Below are 26,477 nucleotides of genomic sequence, written 5' to 3' on the forward strand. Positions count from 1 at the left end.
ATGTGCAATTCAAAAGGAATGAGATAATAAATGTTGCTCAGTGGAGTACATCCAGAATTGTTACCCTTTTCTGAAGCTAGTAACTTATTATAATGAGAATCAAATTTGCACTGTACTGATGCATAATCCCTACTTAGGGATCTGACCTCAACTTTTCAAGCTGCCTTCATTCTAATACTACCATGCAAAAGAATAAATGATTCTGGGTTGCTTTAGAGATTCCTGCGTTTCAGCTCTCAGCTTTGTCAAAATGCCCCCTTTAGGCTGAGGTAATGTGTGATCTCACCATAGAAAAGTCAAATGTATTGAGTGAAGGAGTGAGTTAGTTGTTTGTAAGGACACACACAAAGTAACCAGCTTCTTTCAGAAGAACAAAGAAAGTCTAATATTTTTACCTTACAAAATATCTCTGGAACACAGTGCTGGTTAGTACCATCTTGTCATGTTCCTGAGTGTCACCCTACAGAAAGACTTTATGTGGGTGTAGCTGGGATTCTTCAGACTTAATCTCCTACCTTAAGATGTCTCTCCCAAGTATTTTATAACTGAATCATCAAGATGCAGCCTGAGAATTAAGGATGGACACAGACTAGATCAAAATTTGAGTGGCTTTGATAAATACTTTTTAGAATTAAAATTTTTCATAATTTTATTCACATAGTAAAAGTCATTAAATTACATTATTTCATACAACTATGGCATGTCTGATTCCTATATTAAAGATGCAGTATATCCATTCCCTCTAGTATGCTGAAGACTCTTGATTCAGTCTTTGTCTATACTAGTATACTGAAAAGTATAAAGAAATAATCTCCTGTACTGGACTTTCATCATGGACGCTGTCATGGTGTTAGAAATGTCCATGGGACTCTTTGGTGGGACCACAGCCTTCTCCAAGACAACTCTTGTCACATTCTGGGTTTTACCAGGATTGACTAGGGGCCATTCCCAAAAGACAGTTTAGAATTACTCTGTGTCCTGGAAGATAAAAAAGTTTAGAAGTATGGATATGGACCTTTCCATATGATTTGTTCTCAGTACACTGGAATGTTAAATGTACTAGCATAGACACAGAATCCCTTTTGGAACTGACAAGATACTGATTCAAGGAAGCAGAGAGAAGATAAATGATAATTTTCTCACCCTCCTCTTGTCTGCAAGGAAATGAAGCATTTACTTTTGTAGATAGGAAAGAATTGGGCTTCCTCTGCTCTTTAAAGTGATCTAGCAGAGGGGCAAGGCAGTTGGTCTTTACATGCTTATCAAGCAATGGAAAAATAGAAACTTACTGATGTTCTCAGACAGCTTCAAAAGCAGAACTATAGGGACAGAAATAACCATAGCAAGTCTACCAGAGCTCTTAGCTGGTCTTATGATATTATAAACAAGTCACTGTAGGTAGAGACAGGTACCATTTCCGAAGGCATACTGCATGCTTTGTGTGGAAGGGGAGTTCCAGGAAACAAGGTGTGTGTTTTTTTTCCTGAATCTTTCAATGGATATCACTCCTGAATACAGTTGAGCTCCCATGAGGTTTACTGTCTAGCAATACTTATTAATAGTCTGTTGGGAAATTTGAACAATGGATAAATATTCATTCATTTTGTCATACTTGTCAGAAAGAGTGGATGCTGCAGTTTAAGATGACCTCTCAAGTGCTGATTTTATTTATTTTCCAGACTTGCTTTTGGACTCGAATGGAAGATTCACCTAAGTAAAGCAAGGTCAGAGGCAGATTTTCATCAAAGATTCACCGTAGCCAAATGGTGAACACAGATCTATCGTTTCCAACAGGAAAGCTTCTTTAAGAACTGCTGGGTAAAAGGAGTTGTAATGAGTTCTAATTTTAAGGCATGACTTTTATTATTCTGAACTATTTATTCACTTTAAGAAAGAAAGGATCAAGAAATGAGTGGCAGAAGGCTTAATTAAACCTATTAAGTGTCTGTCATTATGACACTATGGTAACAAATCCACACAGATTGTTTCAACTCTTGCTTTAGTGATTATCATGTTTAACAACAAAGAGTTTAAGTGTGTGCTTAATGTTAAGCACGTTCATCATCCCATCAACTTCAAAAAGATTATGCAAATAATTTAAGACAAAATACTTTTTTAGACTAGGGCCAAAGTTCTTAGTGTCTTGCATCATTGAACTTAGTTGTATAAGCTGAATATTTCTATAAACAACTAAGTAAGCATCACCAAAGCTAAAATTCAAATAGCTTGGTTTTCCAAAGTTGAAATTAAACAAGAAGTTCCAATTTGACTCTAAACTTCATTTTTTTCACCATTTTGATATGAAAAAGTACATATCTTTCAGTTTTAAATTCTTTTCTGTTTCTCTTAACAAATGAAAGGGGCATATTTGCAGAATTGTAGAGATGTGCAAGTGGTTTGAACATTTATGTGGGAAAATGTGTCTTGGAGGTTTGATCCAGGTCCTATAGTCACTGAAGACCTCAGCTTTGAAATCCCATTCTGTAGGGAAGATCTCACAGTGTTTCCTTGTGAAATTGTTCCACCTTGCATAAATAAATAATGGAAGAGATAGGAAGCAGTCTCCACATCTGAACTTTTCTTACTTTATTAAGATTGCTTAAACCAGCATGACGTTGGGCATGAGGGATAATAGGAAATGCAAAGAGAAAAAAGAGAACTTTTTCTGTCTTTAAATTTTCATAAATATTTGCTATCATAGTTTGAAGTTTCAAGCAGATCTTTAACTGCACATAACTGGTCCTTCTACTTTGCTCCATAAAAATAACTAGTGATACAGGAGACTATTTCAAATGCTATAGCTCTAAACATGTATAAAATAATGTTCATTTTATCTCTCTGTCTTTCAAAATCAAAGACATCGTATAAGTATTTCAAAGTCCTGTTTTAATTATGCACATATATGCAAATGATGTAGTACATGAACATTTATATTTGTAATGCATCACCAATGCTGAACTACATGATAATAACCATAGCAACTGGCCTTTTGGCCATGCAGTTGTGAGAAAAGTAAGACCCAATGCAATAAACATACTCTCCTTTTTCAAGTTTCATGATACTTTTCATAGACATTTTACAGCACATGATTTTTCCTGTAACAATGTCAAAGGCCTTGTTTAATGGTCCCAGTTGTTTTCTTTTGAGCTGTATGCCATTCCTCTCTTTAATTAGAAGAGCAGCTCTTCAAGCTGCAAAGACATAACTATTTTCCACAGCAATACAAACCATGCATTCAAGCAAGTCCATGAACTTAATTTTTTAAAGTTTTCTGTGACAGTGGTAAGTTTCTAAGCTTCTGGAATCCATGGCTTTCAGCGAACAAAGGGAAACTGAATGCCATTATGTGTAGCTGTGTACCTCATAATCAGAAATGCCTTGGTTTGTCCTTGGGATTATAAATTACCCTTAGAGCCCAGTAAAATATACGGGCACCAATTACTTTAATTACTTTGAGGTTAGGACCTTTCCTTACAAAAATCTTTTTCAATGCTTTACTTTCTGTCTTACTGAAGAGAACTGGAGACATGCAAGCCAGCTGTTAACAAGCAATACTATGAAATATCCTACTTCAACTATACTGAAGTTTTATCTTACAGTATTTCATCACAAGCATTACATTTTAAAAATTCTTATATTTATTTCAGGTTAATGTAAACTAATCCTTTTCTAGCCAGTCTCCACTTATCTATATAAAGTTTTAGAGCTCAGTGCTAATTACTGAATAAACATAGTCTAACCTAAAGATCATTTAATTGTATATTACCTCACTTAAAGTCGTTTTCACATAGTTAATGAATTTAAATGCAAGAAAAAAGTTATTAATAAATGACATATATTACTTGGTTAAAATATCTTAATATGGAACATTTCCTGATTTAGTTCAGAAAGATTGTGATTACACTACAATTTTTTTCTAGATGTGAAATAAGAGGGGTCCAAAATATTATGTTTTAAATCATAAAACCATTCTTCATGCTGTAAAGTAAAAATTTCCCTTTAAGCATCTGAAAAGCACGTTTCAGTTTCCTAAAGGAAATAAAGAGTATTAGCAGTTTGGGAACCCAAGATATCAGGATGAAAGTGTTCCATTCTTTGCTTTAGGAAAATTTATCTGAACTTTCTGGTCATATTCAAGACAGTGTTTTACCTATTTTAAAGCTGAAATCACAATGAAAATATTTTAAATTTACTTTGGAACTGACTTACTAAAACATTTCTGTGATACAAACTTCCGATAGGTTGCTATGAGTTTACAGTATAGTGACACCAGTTTATACTGTGAGCTACTGCATGATGCAAATATTGTTTCAACAAGAAAACATCAGCCATTTAAGATCAGGGATTTGAAGAAGCATTAAGTAAAGAGCAGAAGACAGTGCCATGCTACAAAGAAATTGAGCTACAAACACACACTGAATGTGAAATTGCTCTTGTGAAGAGGTTGCTCACAAACTTCAAAGAACTTCAACTGGTTATGACTGTCCTTTTTTAAAGATTCCTGTGTGCTTATAACAGCCTTTTCTCTCTCACAACTTCTGCAGCATTGTTTGCTACACCTCAAAACTTCCAGCTAGCATTCCTCCATTAACGTTGCCTGAGAAACTTTAACTGCAATTCCCAAGTAAATACTTTAATGAACAGAAATTGCATTCAATCCATTGCAGTATAACAACTTTGATACCTGCAAAAGCAGGTGTGCAAGCTAATGATAATTTTAAATCCAATAAAAATAAACGCCCCAAAACCAACCTTTGATTTCTTATAATTTCTTTACAACATTATCCAAATTTGGTTTATTGGAGGAGATAATATTGTAACTAGACTACATGGGGTCCTAAATGAACTGTGGATGTAGCTACTTAAACACATAGACCTTCTGTTGTTTGAGGCCCAGCTCTCAATTTCTCTCTATTGTTTTTTTACAAGAGGTTAAATGGCCACATGTTAGCCATGCTCCTGAAATGAGAACAGAAATCTGAGGTTCAGAGCCTTGGAACGATCTATATTTACCAGTTGTCAGGTTCTGTAACTTAGTGATTTGTTTTATGGCAGTTTTCTTGTCTAAAAGCTAAAATGTAGCAGAATCTTCTCAGAGCTACATTTAAGACTGAGGTCCAATAACACTGTGATAAGACCACTGCTGCACTGTTTAGAGTTTTAAACATACTGCCCTGGCATGAAGAAACTTTGACAAATGTCAGTATTGCTCCCAGCTCAGAAATAGCTGAATAGTGCCATGATCTTGCTAATACCTTGACAGGATCTGCAGCAGATAAGACTATAGCTATAGGTTTGAGAAGTCTGCCTTTACCAGGGAGGGGTGGATTAAGGGCAGACCTCAGACCCCACACTAGCTCTGCTGAGTTCTCCACACCACTGGAAGTGTTAGCAGGCATGCAGATACGCAACTTGTCCTTAACCTCACTGTTTTCCAGCTGTGGCTGTATGAAGGTCTTCCTCATGTTTCATGGTAATGTTTTATTTTCAGCAGGATCTGAGAAATTAGGATAGAGTTCTTTTTGCATCTCCACCTCTTAAAAGGCCTTCATGGTAGGATTTACCTAGATAAAGTACTAAAATGGTGTTAGTTGCCTTCCTGTAATGTGTCAGGGTTGGAGGTAGACTACCTGAGATTCTAGGCCTGTCTCTCATGTTAGTATGTCTGGAAATGAGCATGCTATACATAGACCATAATATTTACTCAGGATCATGAATTGTTGATAGCTTCAGGAAAGTATATTGTAGTGAATGATTTCAAAAGCTATGAAATTTTCAGCATCCATTAACAACTAAAAAGAAAATCTCAGTCTCATTATGTATGAAAGTATGCATGATATGTATTTATACATAAACATGGATATAAACCCTGTATATTTATATACATATAAAACCATACTCACACAAAAAGAGTTATAGCTGCAGACTATCCTACAAATGTATAAGCAGTGTATCCCACTCTATTCCTGAGTTCACAGTTCTTTCCTGCTCAGATGGTGTGGCAAATGATGAATGTTTCAGGAAACTAGCAATGAATGCAATATATAACAGTGGAGTATTCAAGTACATCATTAAAGGATAGGAATTGGGATCATGTACTGCAGTTATTTTCCCTGATAGTTGGTTCTATTTTAAAAGTAAAAAGTCCACAGAAACCCACTATTTCCCACTATGCAATTTATTTCTGATTTTGAGATCCTAACCCAACAAAGTCAGTGAACAGTTTAACTTGTGTAATGTATTCAAATTACTATTTAGAACCTTGTCAAGCAATGTAAAGGTTTGATTTATCCATGTTAAAAAAATTGTTACTCACATGCAAACTGAAGAACAGCCTCTCTGCTTAAAATACTGCCAAACGTGTTGGTGGTTAAACACTGATACTGTCCAGAATCCTTCATTTCACTGGGGTTGTTGATGATCAAACTTCCTTCTATTAAACTGAAGCGATAATCACTTTCAATGTCGATTTCAGTTCCATTTCGAAGCCACCTTAGGAAAAAAGAAAGAAACTACTTGAGCATTTTAAGGCCAAAGGAAGGCATCAAGCTTAGTATACAGAACCTGACAGCCCCAGTTGTTATAAGGATGACTCAAATGTAGCCTGGGCAGAAACCATTACTTTGGTGTGCTGGTTTTGGATGGAGACATTCCATAACATGTGCCTGACAAAAGCTAAGTTCTGAAAAAAACAAGTAAAAACAGATCTTCAACCTCTGAAGAGAAAGCGTATTCTTTGTTTTGCCTATACTGAATAAAATTAGTAATCTCCTTTATTTTCTTTGGTTTGTTTTTTTTTTTTTCTCCAAAACACTATTGTCCACAAAGGTTTCAGTTTTGAAACCTGTATAGCATATGCATCCTTCATGTCAAAAATAGGATTTTTTCCTGTGCTTATGATAATCAAAGTTTCAAATGATGTTCTGTCATTAAAGCCTTAGGCCCAGATGAGCTTAGAGAGTTCATAGAGCCTTTCTTTTCCATTCTTTCAGCATTTGATATTCTGAGCCCAAATAATAGAGAAGCCTGATTTAAATACAGAAAGCAGAAGAACATGACCTGCAAAGAGCAGGGAGGTGGATTTATGTATGTAAGCTGTTGTGAAACAAAGGATGTTGGCAATGGACAGAGGCAAAATAATATCAGCTGGATCAGTATACACAGAACTCAGAGAAGACTGGTCCAGGGAAGACTGGAATTAGCTGGTGGCTAGTCAAGGGTAATGCCTGGCAGTTACCAGGTAAATGGAAACTAAGCTCAAATGAGGTGTTGGCAGAGGGAGTGTTAAGTTTGGGAGGTGTTTGGGAATGAAATGAGGAGCTTGAATAGCAAAGACAGGGGTGGGAGTGAAGATAAGGTGGAAAAAGCCAGCCTGTAGGAAACATATTAGAAAGTATCACACCTGAACCAAAGCACTGAATAATTCCCAAATTAATACTTCTTTTTCTGAGGTTTCATAAGTAACATAAGAGTCTCATAATTTTTCTCCTGTGTTACTGGGTTTGGGGGTGGATTTTTTTTTCCCCTGGATATTCTCTGCCAAAAAGCCTCACCCCTCTCATTCATCTCCAAACACTGAAGCAATAAATCCTGCAATAGTCCACTGGCTGCAAGGAAAATATTTTGTGTGGTAGATTAATAGGCTCCACCACTCCGCAGTAACCTCTGGGGGGGTGCAATATCTCAATTAAAGAATAATAACCCACATAAGAAGACTTCATAGATTTGCTTTTACGTCAAACTGTATAGAACATGAAATTGTTAAAAGAATGGCAAGAAGTGATAAGCAACGTAAACAGGTATGGCACAGCTATTATGATGCACAGATGTTTCCTTCATTGCTAGTTTGCAGTCATTCTGCAATTTCAAAGTTGCCATAGGAAATTGGAGGCACTTCCAAGCTTTACCAGAGCTCAGTGAAGACTGGAAGAACTTGGCAACATCTAGACTCCAGAAGCAATTTTAATGAAGCAAAATGATTATCAGTTCACCGTATCTTGTTAACATTAACGGTGAATGAGGTACAGACAGCAGAATTCAGCTGAAGTAGCTCTGAATTTTCCTTAATCCAAAGGTCAGAATTGTCAGAATGAAGATGAACTGTGAAACTGTTATTTGCCCCTTATTTTATGGTTGGACTTTTGATTGCAGAGGTACCCTGTCTCATTTAATATATGAAATGAAACACTGTTGCAATATCTTTATATTGCAAAGGATATTAGAGAAATGTCTGTAGAATTCAGCACATTTTTAAAGATTCATACATAACAGAGCTAAAAAGAAGAGGAACTTTTAATCTTGAACAATTTATTAATGATATAATATTTTGAATGAAATAATAGTGAAAGTTAACTTTTACATACATATATATATTTTATATGTATATATATAAAAGAAATAAAAATGTAAAATTATTTGATCCAGTAATGATGGGAAATTTAGATAAGGAAAAAGTAAAGATTGTATGTTTTGGCATTTCTAAATGGGAAATGACACAAAATTCAGCTTGCTTTAATTAGCCTTCTTCACTTAGCTTCATTTTCAGTTAAATTCAGTACAAAAATGTGCTTTTGTAATGCTATCCCAAACCTTTGATTCTTGATGGCTGCCTGCCTATATATCCTGGGGTCTATCTGAATGATTGCATTCCCCTCATAGAATCCAATAACATTAGAGGAAAAGCAACACTGAACTGTGAGACATGTTTTCTTCTAGGTACCCTGACTGATCTGGGAGGACAGAAACCAAAATATAATACTTAAAAGGCAACTAGCTGATAGGGAAAATCAGTTATATTTTCTCTTGAACAAAAATGACAGATAACATTTCAAACTGTTCTAATTTGACTTAGGCAAAGGGAAAGTAATTTTTGAAAATATTGTGTTTCACAAGCAACAAAAGCAGTGTAATGAAGCATCATCTCAGGGAATTCTGCACCTGCCTTTAACTCAGTAAAACTGGTGACCTGTGAGATCCCACAGGAAGCTTGTGAACGTCTGTATTCCTCATTGAAGGGGTCTCAGTTATGTTCTTGTACGGGTCCTGACTTGTGATACTAAAGTATGATTTGCAGAAATGCTGAGCAAATGGAATCAGTTTATCCCAGGGACTTCTTCCCTGAATAAATGCATCTAGATACCTTAATGACTTGAACTAAAGAAATTAAAAATTGTCATTTTAGGGCAGAGCTTGAACAAGGGGAAAAAAGCTCACTGCAAGGATAAGAAAATCTGAAATTATGTGAGGATTTTCCATTCTTTTAAAATGAAGTAATGTCCTAGCAAAACAAAAAGAATTTGTAAACAGGTTATGAACACTGTGTCATATGTTATACAGACTAAGTAAATGAATTGAAATGGCAGAGACAATATAGTTTTGGAATATTTGAGTGATTTAAGTGTTCTTTTAATGTCGCTTAAAAAAAAGGTTGCACTGTTCTTTATTTGACCAAAAATAATACTTAACAGCATGGGCCTCACAGCCCATGTAAATAAAGATCTCTATTGTCCAGTGTTTATAGATAATAAGACAGGATCTTTCGTGATGATATGGAATTATCCCTTCTCACTATTTCATATGCCAAAGGATGGGCATACAACAAACCTTTGCCTATCTATAGCATTTTTTGAGGCTAAATTCCTTCTGCACCTGCCCTGGAGAACAGTATATTCCTCACAAAGTAAATTCTATCTCTTTTCCCTTCCCCTGAATTATAGTGTGTACTACATATGTTGTACAGACAAGTGGCAGCAAAAGAAGGAGGAGAACCTAAACTGTGCTGTAAGAATTAGGCCTTTCAGGTCAAACCTTTCCTTTCATGAACAGTGTCAGGGAAGTCTGTTTATAAGGCTGCTGACACCAGTTAATCTCTGGAGAACTGAAGGAATGGATATCACAAAATCATAAAATGGCCCAGGTTGGAAGGGGCCTCGAAAGATCATTTGGTCCAATCTTTCATGGTAAAGGGAGCCTAGATGAGATTACCTAGCACCTTGTTCAATTACATCTTGAAAACCTCCAGTGATGGGACTCTGCCATGTCCCTGAGGAGGTTGTTCCAGTGAATGACTGTTCTCACAGTAAAAAAATTTCTTTCTTATATTGAGATGAAGCCTCTCTTGTATGATACCTCTCTTGTATCTGTTGCCCGTTGCCTTCTCCATGTGGATCTTTGTGAAGAGAGAGCCTCTGTCCTCTTTGTAGCTTTTTCCTGTAAGATATGCTGAAAGTCTGTATTTGTTAAATGCATTCCACTGGAAAAATGCAAAAAATGTTTGGACGAAGAAAGAAAGAAGACATAGGTTCTCCAAAGAGAAATTCTCCACATGGATAACGTGGTTGTCTGGGAGGGCTGAAGGGTTCCTCTCTTTTGGTGGGAATTTGTACCTTTTCCCCATGGTCACATGCTACTTTTGATGGACTGATAGCACTTTAACAGTGTGTGGAACTAATATACATAATTTTATCAACAGATCAACAAATATGTAATAGAAATTACACAAGGAATGTCAATAAGGAAGAATGCAGCATAGACTTCATCATACATGGTAAGGAGTTAACGGAATTCTAGTTCGAAGAATTTCTAGCCACTCATACATAATGCCATGTTACATGTTTTAGTCATGCCTGTGCTGTTTGGGGAGGTCGTGCCTTGAACCAGATCCATTTAATGATTCATATCTTTTGCAAAGAGGCAGGTTCAGTGATGTTGTGATGGGGATATATAAAGACGGTACTGCTTCTGAGTTTCTTCCAGCCATAGAAATGCAAGTTTTGTCATTCAAATAAGTCTAAGGAGAATTCATCCAGAATACTAAGGAATCCACAAGTGAAATAAGTGTAATAGGTAAAACCTAAAATGCAGACTTGATGATTGTCACCTATAACAAAACACAATTATAAGAGTCCTTATGTTCCTTTTGTAAGTGAAGAATGACTCTATGAGGAAAGATAAAGGGTATATGGAGAAAATAATCAACCATATGTTCTCCTAGCCCTCCTAGATCACTTGTAATTTGTATAAAATATGAGCAGTCAGGTATAGCAAATGAATAAGGTGACTACAACATACTGTTCCCACCTGGAAGTGAGCACCATTAATAAACTGAACACTCAGACTCAGAGGTGTGTCATAACAGATCTTTATAGTAGATATCTGTGGCATAATAGCCTGTATGGAAAAACAAGCAACAGACAATGGTTGCAAAAGAATAAAATGGTGGAATTCTGAGTGAAAAGACACAAGATTTGGCTCTGCCGTGATACCTTGTATTGCTTAGCTATGCCATTTAATGTACATGTTCTTTACTGCTTTCCTTATAAACTGGCATTGTATTTTGTAGCTTTATAGATGTTTAGATAAATATCAGTTAAAGATTTTAATCTTGCCTGCTATTACAGACACAAATCAAAAAAATGAACAAAAGTTGTCCCTCAACAAGGATAGCTGTGATGTATAGAGAAAATAATTTGAAACTTCACAAATAATTTTGCCTTTATTCATTGACACTTATACTTCCTGCTTATTCAGAATCAGAAAAAGCATTCAACCAGGAAAGCCATTTGTGTCACGGAGATGTTTCTGTAATCATAGAATCACAGAATGATAGGGGTTGGAAGGGACCTCTGGAGATCATCTTGTCCAACCCCCCTGCTTGAGCAGGCACACCCAGAGCAGGGGGCACAAGAATGTGTCCAGGTGCGTTTTGAATATTTCCAGAGAAGCAAACTCCACTACCTCCCTGGGTAGCCTGTTCTGGTGCTCCATAACCCTCAAAGTAAAGTATGTTGTTCTCCAAAGCACACTGACACAATAGGATTGTGGTAGCTAATATTCTGAAAACTGAAAAATAAATAAATTCTAAAACACATACCTGTATGTGGGATTTGGATTTCCACGAGCTTGGCAATTCAGAGATACTTTCTTTTCCTCAGAATCAGTTGGAAAAATTACATCATCTGGCTCTTGTACAAACACCGGCCCATAGTCAACACTTTCTGTGGAAATAGAAGTGCTATAGTTTAGGAAGTCTGAATAAATGTGAGTGTATTATAGCTTTTATAAAGAGGCATCAAAGAATGCAAAATTAAATTTATTCTCCAGAGGTTCATATCACATCACTTCATATGCTATATTAAAAAGCAATAGTTAAAAGAACAAAAAAATAAGGAAGAAATATTACTAGTGAACAATAAAATTGATAGTATGATTTAAATGTTCATCATGCCTTAAAATGGCTTTCTCATCAGACATAGTTTGGCCTGCAGTCTAATGAACATCTCAAGAGAATTAAGTCAGCAAGAGGAGTTAACTCTGCATGTAGAGAGCAAGGTAAACGTAAATTTTTCTGCTGCTTGCAGCTGCTTGTCTCAAAAAGAACTAAGACAGTGTTCCCCTTTATGTCAAGGAGTTGCTAAGAAAAATCACTTGTAAAATTAATGGCAGCAAACGGTGGCTACTGTCAAATAATACATAGAAAAATATGACATTTCATTTTCTTTTGCTGTCTTCACAGAGTTACAGATTCACAGAATGGTAGGGGTTGGAAGGGACCTCTGGAGATCATCTCATCCAACCCCCCTGCTTGAGCAGGCACACCCAGAGCAGGAGGCACAGGAACACGTCCAGGTGGGTTCTGAATATATCCAGAGAAGGAGAACCCACAACCTCGCTGGGCAGCCTGTTCCTCTGCTCTGTCACCCTCACAGTAAATAAATTTTTTCTCATGTTCAAGTGGAACTTCCTATAATCCAATCTGTGCCCATTGCCCCTTGTCCTGTCATGGGGCACTACTGAAAAGAGTCTAGTCCTATCGTCCTCTTGACACCCATCCTTCAGGTATTTAGAAGCCTTGATATGATCCCCCCTCAGTCTTCTCTTCTGCAAGCTGAACAAACCCAGGTCTCTCAGCCCTTCCTCATAAGGGAGATGCTCCAGCCCCCTGATTATCTTGGTAGCTCTCGGCTGGACTCTCTCCAGTAGTTCCCTGTCTTTCTTGAACTGGGGAGCCCAGAACTAGATGCAGTACTCCAGATGTGGCCTCACTAGGGTGGAGTAGAGGGGGAGGATAACCTCCCTTGACCTGCTGACCATACTCCTTTTTATGCACCCCAGGATACCATTGGTCTTCTTGGCCACAAGGGCACAGTGATGGCTCATGATCAGCCTGTTGTCAACCAGCACTCCCACGCCTCTCTCAGCAGAGCTGCTTTCTACCAGGCCAACCCCCAACCTGTACTGGTGCAAGGGGTTGTTCCTCCCCAGGGACACTCTGTTTCTTTGTCCAGCTCCTTGATGAGTGTGTTGAACAGGACTGGACCCAGCACAGGGAACACCACTAGTTACAGGCCTCCAACCCACCTCTGTGCTGTTGATCATGACCCTCTGAGCTCTGCTGTTCAGCCAGTTCTCAGTCCTCCTCACTGTCCACTCATCTAACCCACACTTCCTTAGCTTGTCCATGAGGATGTTACGGGAGATGGTGTCAAAAGCCTTGCAGAAGTCGAGGTAAACAACATCCACTGCTTTCCCTTTATTGACCCAGCCAGTCACACCATCATAGAAGACTATCATCAGGTTGGTCAAGCACAATCTTCCCTTGGTGAATCCATGTTGACTACTTCTGATAACCTTCTTGTCCTCTACATGCCTGGAGATGACCTCCAAAATGAACCTTTCCTATAAAGGTAGTGGGGCTGACTGGCCTACGGTTTCCTGGGTCCTCCTTCTTGCCCTTTTTGAATACTGGAGTGACATTTGCTTTCCTCCAGTCCTCAGGCACCTCTCCTGTCCTCCACGACCTTTCAAAGATGATGGAGAGTGGCTTAGCGATAGCATCTGTCAGCTCCCTCAGCACTCGTGAGTGCAGCCCATCAGGACCCATGGATTTGTGAGGACCAGTTTTCCTCAATGATTTCTAACCCAATCTTCCTCAACCAAGGGGAAATCTTTCTCCAGATTTTCTTTCTCACCCCTGGCAGCTGGGATTCCTGAGGGCCAGCCTCAGCAGTTAAAGACTGAAGCAAAGAAGGCATTCAGTAACTCTGACTTCTCTAATTTTGGCATATATCTATCTCTTATATGAATTTACATTTCTGAAAAAGAAAATCTGGATAAACCCATAGGATACATCTATGATGCCATTGCATTCATATTGTGAAGAGGGAAGTGTAACCTTCTGAAGAGTAAAAGTTTCCTGATCATGTAATATATAACTAATGATTAACTAAAATGCTCACTGTGTATTGGAAGACTGGAAATTTAGTCAGCTTAGACTTTCTCTGAACTATTGAATGATTTAGTGCCATAATAATTTGGGTGAAGGGAGATAGTTACATTGTCCTACTACTTACAATGAAACACAAAAGCAGCATTTTTTCTGTCAGTTTTATAGTTTTATATGTTCACATCATAAAAGTCCTCCAACTGGTACTGAGGGAAGCGTGACATCTTAAGCAGTGCATAATCTCCTGATATATTTATCCTGTCAATACCAGCTTGAAGTAAGAAAGGTGCACCTGAAGGCTTTGTGTTTTGGTCATTGACTTATAAAAATTATTTACTGCATTGTTCTACCAAGTCCACATAACTTCAAGCACATTATGAGTTTACAATTTTGGGAAGTGTGACTTTTTTCATACTACTAATAGTTTCAGAAAGTTTGGGTAGACAGGAAAAGGTGCATGGGACTATGAGTCTTGGTACAGAGAAGAAAGTATTGGACTCTGAAAAAGTATGAGAAACATGGAGACATAGGTCATAGTATGCTAGTTCTGAGAATGCATATTTCCATGTCCTTAAATTCTGTAACATTTTGGTTGTCTCAGTTCTATTATTATCATACGGTGGAAAGACCACATGAAAACCCATTATCATAGAATAATAGAATCATAGAATCATTAAGGTTGGAAAAGACCTCTAGGATCATCAAGTCCAACTGTCAACCCAACTCTACCATGTTTCTTAAACCATGCCCTGAAGTGCCACCTCTACAAGTCTTTTAAATACCTCCAGGGATGGTGACTCCACCACCTCTCTGGGCAGACTGTTCCAATGCCCGACACTCAGTAAATAATTATTTCCTAATATCCAGTCTAAACCTCCCCTGATGCAGCTTGAGGCCATTTCCTCTCGTTCTATCGCTGGTGACCTAGGAGATGAGACCAACACCCACCTCACTACAACCTCCTTTCAGGTAGTTGTAGAGAGCGATAAGGTCTCCCCTCAGCCTCCTCTTCTCCAGGCTAAACAACCCCACTTCCCTCAACCTCTACTCACAAAACCTGCTCTCCAGACCCCTCATCAGCTTTGTTGCCCTTCTCTGGACATGCTCCAGCAACTCAATGTCCATTTTGTACTGAGGGGCCCAAAACTGAACCCAATATTCAAAGTGTGGCCTCACCAGTGCTGAGTACAGGTGCACGATCACTGCCCTGCTCTGCTGGCCACACTATTCCTTATACAAGCCAGGATGTTTAGTGACTATATACTTATTACACACTTAGTTTTTGTCTTTTTACACTGCTATTCAAATGCAGATTTTGAAAATACCTTTATTTTCAGGTATGTATGCTTCTACTGAAATGGATTCAAATAACTAGCCGGTCAGTTTGTAAAGACAACAAATAAGAGCAGAAGCCATTAGTTTCTCTTTCATGTCATTTTCAAGTGTATCAGACCTTTTTGTAGGACTGAGTAAAGGAGTGTGGATTGTTCTTCTGCATATTCACATTACTTCAGTGTTTAGGTATATTACTTCAGTTGGCTGTACTGGCAGAAATATATTTTCTGGGACAGATATCTGCATTATTTTTTTAAAAAAACACAATAAGTGATTTCTGATATGTGCTTATATTATTGAATTTAAAATAACTCCAGTACTAAGTTTTGAGCACTACAGCTGAGGCTGCCACATGGGCAATGGAATCAGCTGAAAACTCATTTTGAGAAAGGAAAATGTGAGTACAAAACTTTGTATGGATTGTATCTTTCAATTTGGTTACCTGCTTCTTACATTGCAAAAGAGAAAATACTAACAAATATAGGCATAAATAATCAGAGCTCTCATCAGGCTAGAGTCTAGCAAAACTAAGAATTAATTAATGAATGCAAAACTTAGTCATGGGTTTAGATTTAGGTGTTATTCCAAGCAAATTAGTAGTGTATGGATAGGGTGTATATTCATTAAGATTAATGATTTTGTGTTCTCCCTATGAATGACTCTGTAAATAAAATATAATGTCACAGTCTAGGATTGCTGGAAAGAAAAAAGATGCAATGCTGGGCAGCTGCTGGGCAGCAATACAGTTGTTCTTTGTACCTGAACTATTTGCAACAGTAATACAGAAATAGTGTGTTGTACTTTCCTTTTGGAAAAATAACCTGAACTCTTTAGGTGGAAGCTGGCATTCTTAATGGTAGTTGCCAAATGGATACTTGTGCTATGAGGAATGAGAAGTACAGGTTTTACTTCTGCCTGCAGTGAAGACAAAGGTAACAGAAAGTTCAGTACATGCAAGTCATGTTTCTAAAAGATGAAAAGATGTAGTTAGCTGCTTATCTGCATTTCAGATGGAGTGTGGAGTACTGGCAAAGATTATTTGGAGACTCAGAAGCAACATAATAATGAATGACAATATTCATCAGTTTGTAGCTAAATTGACTAAATTAATTCTTAGATCATCTGGACTGCAACAGAGTGATGAAAAAGGTCTATCCTGGAGAGAGCAAAACGCTTGCTGAAAAGACAAGACTATATGTTTACAAATTATTAGGCTTAATAAAGGGGTGATTAAATAAAATTCAATGGGGTGTGATATGTGATAAACAAGAAATCATAACAGATCACCTAATGATACTATGTTCATTTAAACTCCAGTGACAGACTTGAAAATGAAAATCTTGTGTTCTATGCCTTCTCTCTTTATTTCAAAAGCAATGAAGGAAACACATTGCAGATGCAAATATTTCATGTAAATATTTAAAAAATATTTTAAAACTATTTTTTCAAATTAAAACACATGCTGGCCTATAATTAAAGGGAAAACTTTTAATTTTATTAAACATATTGCTAATAAAATATCAAATGAAATGAAGCCTTGTGAAGGCTTCTGTAGTTGTATCATTGATGGGCACTTTAACATCTCATTAAAATGGTCAGTTTCAAAATTTACCTGGAACACCAGTGGAGGCTTACTGTATTCTAATTTCTATGTAGGGAGTTTAAAGTTACATTGAAACTATGGGACTTGAGAACATTTCCCAGAAGCCAGCATATACTCTGCTAATGTTGCTGTTTTGTGGTGGGATGAGACTCCGGGATGCAGACCTAAGTTCCCTTCCCCTAATACAGATGATGGAGGTAAAGCCAGGTTGAGAGGCATTCAGAGAGTCACTGTGTGATGCTGCAGATCTGCAACACTAGTCATTCATGGAGCCAGGACTGAGGAGTGAATTGGACTGAATGATGACCCCACAGGCTGAAATCTCTGAAACTGAGCGATGTGAAATCACCCTAAATCTAAGTAATTCATCATTTTTTGTAGAATAAATTAAAAATCCAAATCTTTAGGTGCATGGCACCATTTATAAGACAGAGATTTCTAACATTGCAGGATAAAACTCTAAATTTTCAGGAAAAAGTTTAATAGAATTTTGGCTGTCTTTCGCCATCTTACCAGCTTATCAACTGTTACTTTAAGTAACATAATTTATTAGCAGTTATCAACATTTTCATGTCAAAGAGAAAACATATATCTAATGTTCAGTGTGAGATTTAATTACCCTTCTGAGGAATAGGTGATTCTCATAAGCTATCATCTCTATCACTGCTTTTAGGGACTGGAAATTTTAAGTAGGTGGCAATGAAGTTTAACAGTTGAAAAGCAGATATGGGTTAAAAGTTCACTTTTCAGTAACTAGTGTCATTGCCAATCTTGGTGCATTACTTGATTCAGGAATTCCAAGCTGTATCTGTGTTAGTAACAGCAGCAAATGCTTAGTCATTCTGCTTGAGGATTCTCAGTCTGAAGCAGGTGACCACATTAATTTCACCTGATTACCACAGGGAATTCCTTAATTTCTCTTTTAAGAGCATTGTATCACTTATTAAACACATGTTTAGTCACCACCAAAAACCTAGGTGCAATTTCTTCATTATAAAGCATAATTGCACATTGATTAATATTTACAGATATTGTTCATGTGTCCTTTTACAAACTAGACTGGAGGACTGCTCAGTTACACTCAAGAAAGCCAACACCAGGATTAATAAACCCTGATCATTAGTCCCAGGCCTAATCAACTGCATCAGTCTGCTTTTTCTGATGAGAGTCATCCTTGAAAAATTGATCTCTGGGTCTTACCACAGTTTGACCATGAAAAGTTGTAGCACTATATGCTTTGATACCTTAGGCTAGTCTCACAAGTAACCAAGGTGAGAGTTAGATTTTCATGTGCCAGTAGACATGGATCATTGCTGAGGAAAAAGAGAAAAAAAGGGCCTGATTATAAAACCTACTTGAGCAGCTTTACATATATGAAGTATTCTATGGAAGCAAACACTAACCTTTTGAGGACCGTATAGAGGAGTTAATAGGCTAAAATGACCACCACTCCCCCCCTATCTACAGTACATACAGTCCAAACAGTGTTACTGCAGAACATTACCTATCTGGGCAGGTTAACCTTGGCCAGCTGCCAGGTGACCACCAGCCACTCACTCAGTCCCCCAGGGGAGAAAACAGGATGAAAAAGCTCCTGGGTCAGAATAAAGACAGGGAGATCCCTTACAAGCTATTATCATGGGCAAAATAGGCTCAACTTGGGAAAATATATTTCCAGTCAAATAGACTTGGGTACTGAGAAACAAAGGCAAAAATTAAAGCAAAGCCTTCCCCCCACCCCACTGCCTTTTTCCAGACTTGGTTTCCATCCTCCACCCTGACTCCTCCTGCCCACAGAGCTACCATATATGACACAGGATCTACAAGAGGTCTCTGATGTGGCCTCTTGGGATCAGGCCAGCGCCCCAGGGTGTCTGAAGTGCCCAGAACACCCCACTTCAAGCACATGAATCATTCTGTACAGGGTGTTCAGTTCCCAACAGATAGCCAGTGTCATTTGGGAGGTCATGGCATGTCTGAGACCCCCAGGCAGAGCAGACCAGCACGGTGCTGCTTTCACTCCAGCCCTGCCCTGTCCTGGCATAGCAGCTACAGGCCAAGGGAGGCTCCTCGCACTACCTGAAGTGACACTGCAGAGCCTGTTTCCAGACACCTGAGCCCTGCTCTGTGCAGCCACGTGTGAGCTGTTGTTCATGCATAGTGACAATTTTCCTTATTGTCTTTATTTCCTTATATTTAATTTAGATATCTTTGTATATGTGTATATAATTGCTATATATATACACACATATTTTTATACACACTTACATGTTCTGATCCCTTCAGGGGATCAGTTTATGTGCAAAAGCATCAGATTTATTTGCACCCATGTTTTAAAAAACAGTGACCCATACTCTTAAACAGGACAGTCCTTTGTAAGTTTTTTCTTTCTAAATTAAACAAGAGTGTAAAAAGAGATGAATATTTAACATACATATTAAGCATATGCATATTTCAGTTGGCTATTTTAATTTCTCAGGGGAAATTTTTCTGTTTCTCACACAGGCTTTTAGTAAAACAGCCAGTTTTCTTTATCTAAGTGCTGTGAGACTGGTGATTTATTACAGAGAGGCACATATGTCTTGGGATTACAGGATGCATTGCATTCAAACAATGTAACAGCTAATTTGTGGTCTCTTTACAAATTTTAAGTTCCCGTTTTCAGTCTAGGCAATTAAATGCACTAAGCACTCTCATTAGGATTTACTATTTGAGCTGGTATTGCCGAGAAAGGCAAGGATATGGAAAACATTCAAAATATTAGTAAAATCCCTCTTTCTATGTTCTTGAGTATAGTTGAGAGCATTACTCAAATATACTTTGAATTCCAAGGTTCTCCTTGCAGCACATTTTCACTTACAAAATATGGGAGTGTATGACTTCTTAGTAAAAAGTATTTTAATACTCATGGGAACAGAAACTGGAATCTGTGTACCCTGCACCTCAGGCAGTAGCCAAAATGTGGTTTCACTCTCTTACATAAAGAGACACTTTCATTCTCTCCCTCAATTACCGATGAAAAAAAAAAATCAGATCTTTAATTCTTTAATTCTTCTTGCTGAGCAATGCAAATACCATGAGAAGGAACTGCAGATGAGAATAAAGTTTCCTGTACTTTCAATTCTGAAGTAACTGAAACAGTGTCATTCCTTAGCATTCAGCTTTCTTGCCACCATCCTTGATATAATTCCAGGTCAATAAATACACCGTGAAAAAGAATTAATTCCTCCAACCCTGGGAACAGAGAGTTGGACAGGAAGGAAATATGACTGTGTTCAAAGACTTGCACTGAAGCTGCATTGGCAATATTATTTTTAGTGTCTGATAATTCTGTGTGCCATGCTTTAAAAAATAAAAGAAATAATGTTCTTTTAAATTTTTTCTTAAATAATATTTTTAAAATATAATTGTCTGCAGAAGGAGAAGTTGTAGCAAATTCTACACTGCACTAGTCACTTGCATCAATTATAATTAGTGTAGTTTGACCACTGTCTGCAATGCTACAGTACCATTAAAGCTGTATGACTGGCATAGTCTTCTTGGTGCCACCTTCTCAGTCTGAGGTACTGGTGGGAGGAAACAGCTCTTTTTCACTCTGGTATTTTTCACCCAGCAGACAAGGTAGCTGAGGGGATATGCTCAGGCAGCATGTGAATATGGGGGAAGGAGGTATTCCTTCAGGTCTTCTCCTTTCATCTGCTCATCTCCCTGTAGGAGCACATTTTTTGCTGTAGGTGATACTGGTGGGTGGCTTTGCTAATACCCCTAAAGGTGGGCTAGAGAGATCTTCAGACAAATAATTTGTTTTCAGCTGTTATTCTGACACATTGACAAAATTTGTCCAAATGACAGTTGGAAAATAGGTGTTGGCAATTCTCCTTTGAAAGCAGGGTAACTCAGCAAAAGTTAAACAACACAAGTTTTTACAGGATCAGGAAAACAATGTTTACTTTTCTCTTGACATTTTTTTACACATCTTTCAAAGGCCTGCTGAACCCTTGTGGACGTGGAAGAGTTTTCTGAAGAAAAGCTACAAGATACTGTAAAATGATAGAACTTTTAAAGCAGCCTGAAAGGAGGGTGTCACTAACAGATCTTCCATCCTATAATACATATTGGACTCTGTATACAGACCCTACCCAGAAAAGTACCTACTTCACATATTATGGACCAAACCATATCTAAATGATCTGTCATTTCTGGGTATTAATAAGTTCAGGATGCACTAAGAATCACAGAATCACAGAATCACAGGTTGGAAGGGACCTCAGGGATCATCTAGTCCAACCTTTCTAGGAAGAGCACAGTCGAGACAAGATGGCCCAGCACCCTGTCCAGACAACTCTTGAAGGTGTCCAACGTGGCCGAGTCAACCACTTCCCTGGGGAGATTATTCCAATGGTTGACTGTCCTCACTGTGAAAAATTTCCCTCTGGTGCCCAATCAGAATCTCCCCAAGAGCAACATGTGTCCATTCCCCCTTGTCCTCTCCATGTGACTCCATGTAAAAAGGGAGTCTCCATCTTCTTTGTAGCTACCCCTTAAGGACTGGTACATGGTGATGAGATCCCCTCTGAGCCTCCTTTTCTCAAGGCTGAACAAACCCAGTTCTCCCAGCCTATCCTCATATGGCAGCTTCCCAGTCCTTTGATCATCTTGGTGGCCCTTCTCTGGACCCCTTCCAGCCTGTCCACATCCTTTTTGTACAGCAGGGACCAGAACTGTACACAGTGCTCCAGGTGTGGCCTGACAAGCGCTGAGTAGAGTGGGATGATGACTTCTTTCTCTCTGCTGGCGATGCCCTTTTTGATGCAACCCAGCATCCCGTTGGCCTTCTTGGCCACAGCAGCACACTGTTCGCTCATACTGAGCTTTCTGTCTACCAGGACCCCCAGGTCCCTTTCCACAGAGCTGCTCTCCAGCCAGGTGGATCCCAGTCTGTGCTGCACTCTTGGATTATGTTTTCCCAGGTGCATGATCTTACACTTCTCCTTGTTGAACTTCATAAGGTTCTTGCTGGCCCACTCTTCCAGCCTATCCAGACCTCCCTGCAGAGCAGCTCTCCCTTCTGGAGTGTCTACTTCCCCACTCAACTTGGTGTCATCTGCAAACCTCATCAGGCTACACTTGTTCCCATTATCCAGATCATGAAGACAGCAGGAGCTACCGATAAGGCTATATCTGTTGCTGAAAAGTGCATATCACCAGCATTTATTAAAATAAAACAAAGGTGTTTCATTTCAAATTGGTCCTATAAAATGAAATACACTTTTTAGTAAAGGTGGATCAGGTTTTAGTGCTACTCATTATCAAACTTGTTTTTGCACTTCTTTCTTTCTTGGTTTCTTTTCAGTTTGCACTTTTTGTAAGTACTTGAGGAGATGACTTTAAAGGATCTTCTGATTAACCTTTTTTACCATGGAAACAGTTTAACTTGGTCAGTATATTCAGAAAACATTGTAGATGTATAAAGAATAATTCTGCTTTCAAAGAAAACATATTGCTTTCTTCAACTAAATGCTAGAAACCCTCTTTTTTTCAGTGTAAACACTGAAAAATTTCACTGCTAATATCGATTTTACAAGTAGGTTTTATAATATAACCTTTCACTTAACACCTAAGAAATAAAGAATGACTACCCATTTTAATATCCCCATAATCTGTCAAAATATAAAATTTATTTTAATATAATGAAAAAGAAAAAACCCACTAATTCATCACAACAAAATATATTCCAGTGATTAAATTTACAGTAATTATTTTGAATATATAAAGACACAACCATATACATATATGTATGTATGCATATTCATACACACATGGGTTTATAAAATACATTTAATCTTAAAACTATATTTCAGCTAACAAAAGTCAAGAGACTTCGAGGAGACTTTCCTTTTGACAGGTAAGTTCAGGCTGATGCACATGCGCTGAGGTATGTATTCTAGTATGCTGCATGTTGGAATAGTGTAAAGTACATGCAGGACTGAGTTTAAACTACAAAGGAGATAAAATTATTTTCTCATATTTTCAGATTCATCTTTTCTGAAGCAGATGTGTTTATTTGCTTATTAGGAAAGATAGGACAAGTTTTTCCTGTTGCTTGAAAATGCTTTCTCTGTTCTGTGGCCTGAAACAAACATATCTGGTCTAAACTTAGTTTATGCTATCTAAACAGCATGCCACATTAATCAATATTGCCCAATACATTTTAGCAATGAAAAAATTTTAGTAGTTTGTGTCTTTAATTCAGACTGGTAAATGTTGAATCCAGCAGATGTTATGGAATCAGGAATTCTCATTCAACAAAAATTAGATTTGGATCTTGCAGATCTTGGGGTTCATTGATTCAACACTTTCAGTTGTGAACTGGACCCAGTTCTTTATTTTCTTCTAAAAGATTTCAAACCAAAGATGGAAGGATAAAAACAGCCTTTATTCAAGGTTAAGTTCAATTATTTTTACTGCAGCATTTCCAAAAGCTTTTGGAACAGTAAGAAAGTATAAGAGTGTGTGGTTTTGTGATTCTTCTAGAGTGATTCATGAATAATTCACCCTTTCTATGCACATCCTTTAGCTGTGACTTTACACATTGATACATAACTTGAAGAGGACTGTATTGCCTTAACTGCATGTTTACGCTAAGTAATTCCATATAGTTTAAATTCAGCAGTAAGCTACAGCACAGTTCTTTTGAGATATCAGGAAACACATGCTGAACTGAGAGTGCAAATTAAATGGCATAAAGTCAGTATAAGAGGATCTTTATTGGAAGCCACATCAGACCTCTGAGCACCTGTGCTGGGAAATCAATTAAGAAGTCAGTTGAGAACCTGTATACTTAGGCAGCTAATAATTTTTGTTTTTTTCTTATAGCAAACCTGGATCCTGAGTGTATGCCATGTATTAGATGTTTGAATTATGCAAGTGCTCAATCGTAATAACATAAAATATTTCCCTCCTTTTATTAATGTCCTTTCACTTGTAGCAGTGGTCACTCATGAACACACATGAGCACAGAATGCTGTAGCATTTCCTCATTTAGGAGGCCTTGGCTAATAAATACAATCGCTTAACTCTATCACTTATCACATTCTAGTTGTACAAAGATAATGAAAATATCTTTCCATTAAGAGCTTTAAAAACTGGAAAAAAAAAAAAAACAAACAACAAAAACCTTGAGGCCAAATGAAAGTCAAGAATTTTACCAATTTAACTAAGTGGAATGCCAGATGATTGAGATAGTGAGCTTATTTATGGTTTCTAAATATCAAAGATATGATCTCAAACATATGAGGCAGAATATTCTACCTGGTCTCCTGCCACAGAGTCCTGAATAGTATGAAGCCAGAAGTATGCTGGTCTTTTCTAAGTCCTGTTTCATATCTGTGCTTGTGCCATGCTAGTGCTTCAGATAATGAAGGGCTTTTAAAATATTGCTCAGGTGCCTCAGATTGACCTCTTTCTGCAACTGTCTACACAGCTGGATGTCAAAGACCTGTAAGTGGTGGAGTAACTCTCCTTGGATGGTTTTATGCAGTCTTTGGAAGAAAGAGTTAAAATCCTTGTCTTCTGAGTCAAGTGCTCTGTTCATTGTGGCTTATGATTTATGGCTGTTTTGAAATTTTGTCTCCAGTCAGTGGTTCTTCACTTACTGCTGCAAAACAGAAGCAGCTCAACTTCAGAGTTGGAATCTGGCCCTGATGCTTTGAGAAGACTTGTGATTGCTGACCTGTATCAGGTATGATCTCAGCATATGTCCTGGAAATGCCAAGGATTTAGGTGGTGGAATGCTTACCCTGGGAATGCCCATCCCATATCTCATTTTCTTAGAATGAGACAGGCATAAAATTTTCTCAGCCCTCTCAAAGTGAGGATTTAAGCATAACAGTCAAACTCCACATCAAATTAAAACACAGTAAGCTGCTTTTTAGCCAGCTGTTTTGTTTTCTTTTTCCCCCAAGAAAACACAATGCAAAAATCAGGCTCAATCATGGAGAAGATGCTTTATAGTTCCAGCTTGTACTATATTATTCATAGTCTGTATTCTTTTGCCTTGCCGCTACCAATCTCTTCTTCTTCAGTCTCTAGGCCTCTAGTCTTCTCCTAAATCATCATTCATGCTGTTGAAGACCAGGGTAATACACCCTGGTTCTAATCCTGGACATTGATTTTCACCTGCACGTAGCAGGTTGTCTGGGAGGACTTATCAGTGTCTGGCACATGGGCAATAACTGACTTTAGTCTAGTCATCACTTACAAATATTGCAGAGGAGGGACAAATATAGAAAACAGCGCCCCAGTTCCAGAAATGCTATCAAACAGAATTTTTCTGCTTGCATGATTCAAATTGTTTGTGTTCTAGATCAACCTGAATTCAGGGAACATATTTATGCTTGTATATAAGCCATTTCTGTTCACCAAAACACTTGCATACATTAGCTCTCAATAAATGCAAGGTATTTTCCAGGAGAAAAAAAAAAAAGGCTACTGAGAGGAGAAGTAATCCTGTAATCGCAGTCATTATACTGCATGAATGTTATTGAGCTCTCAGGTATTAATCACAATTCTTTCCTCTGTTACTTCCTTAGACTATTATGTTTAAATTTCCCCTAACCTCTTCCTCCCTTCCTCTCCTTCCTTCCTGCCTTCCTCCTTTTCTTTGTTTCTGTTTTCCTTTCTATCTTTCTTTGAACATAACTCAGATAAATATTATCACTAAAGAAATAGTATCAGAAACATGTCTCCTTTAAACATAACCAAATATAAGAAAAATTCATACTGTTACTATGAATTATTGCATTTAAAGGGAAATGACACCATATCACACCAGCATGTCTATCCATGCATGCATACGTACGTGCATGACAGAGTTGGCTATACAGAGTAGGTGATCTACAGAATCATAGAATCATTAAGGTTGGAAAAGACCCCTAAGATCAAGTCCAACCATCAACCCAACACCACCATGCCTTCTCAACCATGTCCTGAAGTGCCACATCTACACGTTTTTTTGAACACAAGCATTCAGAGAAAAAGTAGCTTTATAACATTTACTATTCAGTTTAATTTACATTACTATCATTCATGATCAATTTAGAAAAACTCCAAAGAGAAAAAATAAATATAAAAGAGGGACTGACATTTTACTGCTTTGCTTTTCAAATAAACAGACATTAGTTGAGTAGATGAAATTGTGCAGTAATGTAAACCATTAGTTTGCTATTTTCATGTAGCAAAAACTGTATAAAACTATTCTGCATAGGAATCTTTAAGAAAGAATGTTTTAACTGGTGACTTGAAGGCTAATCTGAA

General features: G+C 37.7%; 1 protein-coding gene across 2 annotated transcripts in view; it reads right to left on the bottom strand.

Moving 5' to 3' along the window:
* The window catches only part of CNTN5 (contactin 5), a 673,376-nt gene that overhangs the window by 222,345 nt on the left and 424,554 nt on the right, over positions 1 to 26,477 (bottom strand). For both annotated transcript variants that reach the window (XM_064441325.1, XM_064441324.1), the window contains 2 exons: positions 11,873 to 11,996; positions 6,317 to 6,492 (listed from right to left, as the gene is read on the bottom strand). In XM_064441325.1, the coding sequence (XP_064297395.1) occupies positions 6,317 to 6,492; positions 11,873 to 11,996 (300 nt within the window). The remainder of the gene's footprint in view (positions 1 to 6,316; positions 6,493 to 11,872; positions 11,997 to 26,477) is intronic.

Source organism: Phalacrocorax carbo, chromosome 1, assembly GCF_963921805.1.
Source record: "Phalacrocorax carbo chromosome 1, bPhaCar2.1, whole genome shotgun sequence".
In the NCBI taxonomy this organism is placed as follows: Eukaryota; Metazoa; Chordata; class Aves; order Suliformes; family Phalacrocoracidae; genus Phalacrocorax; species Phalacrocorax carbo.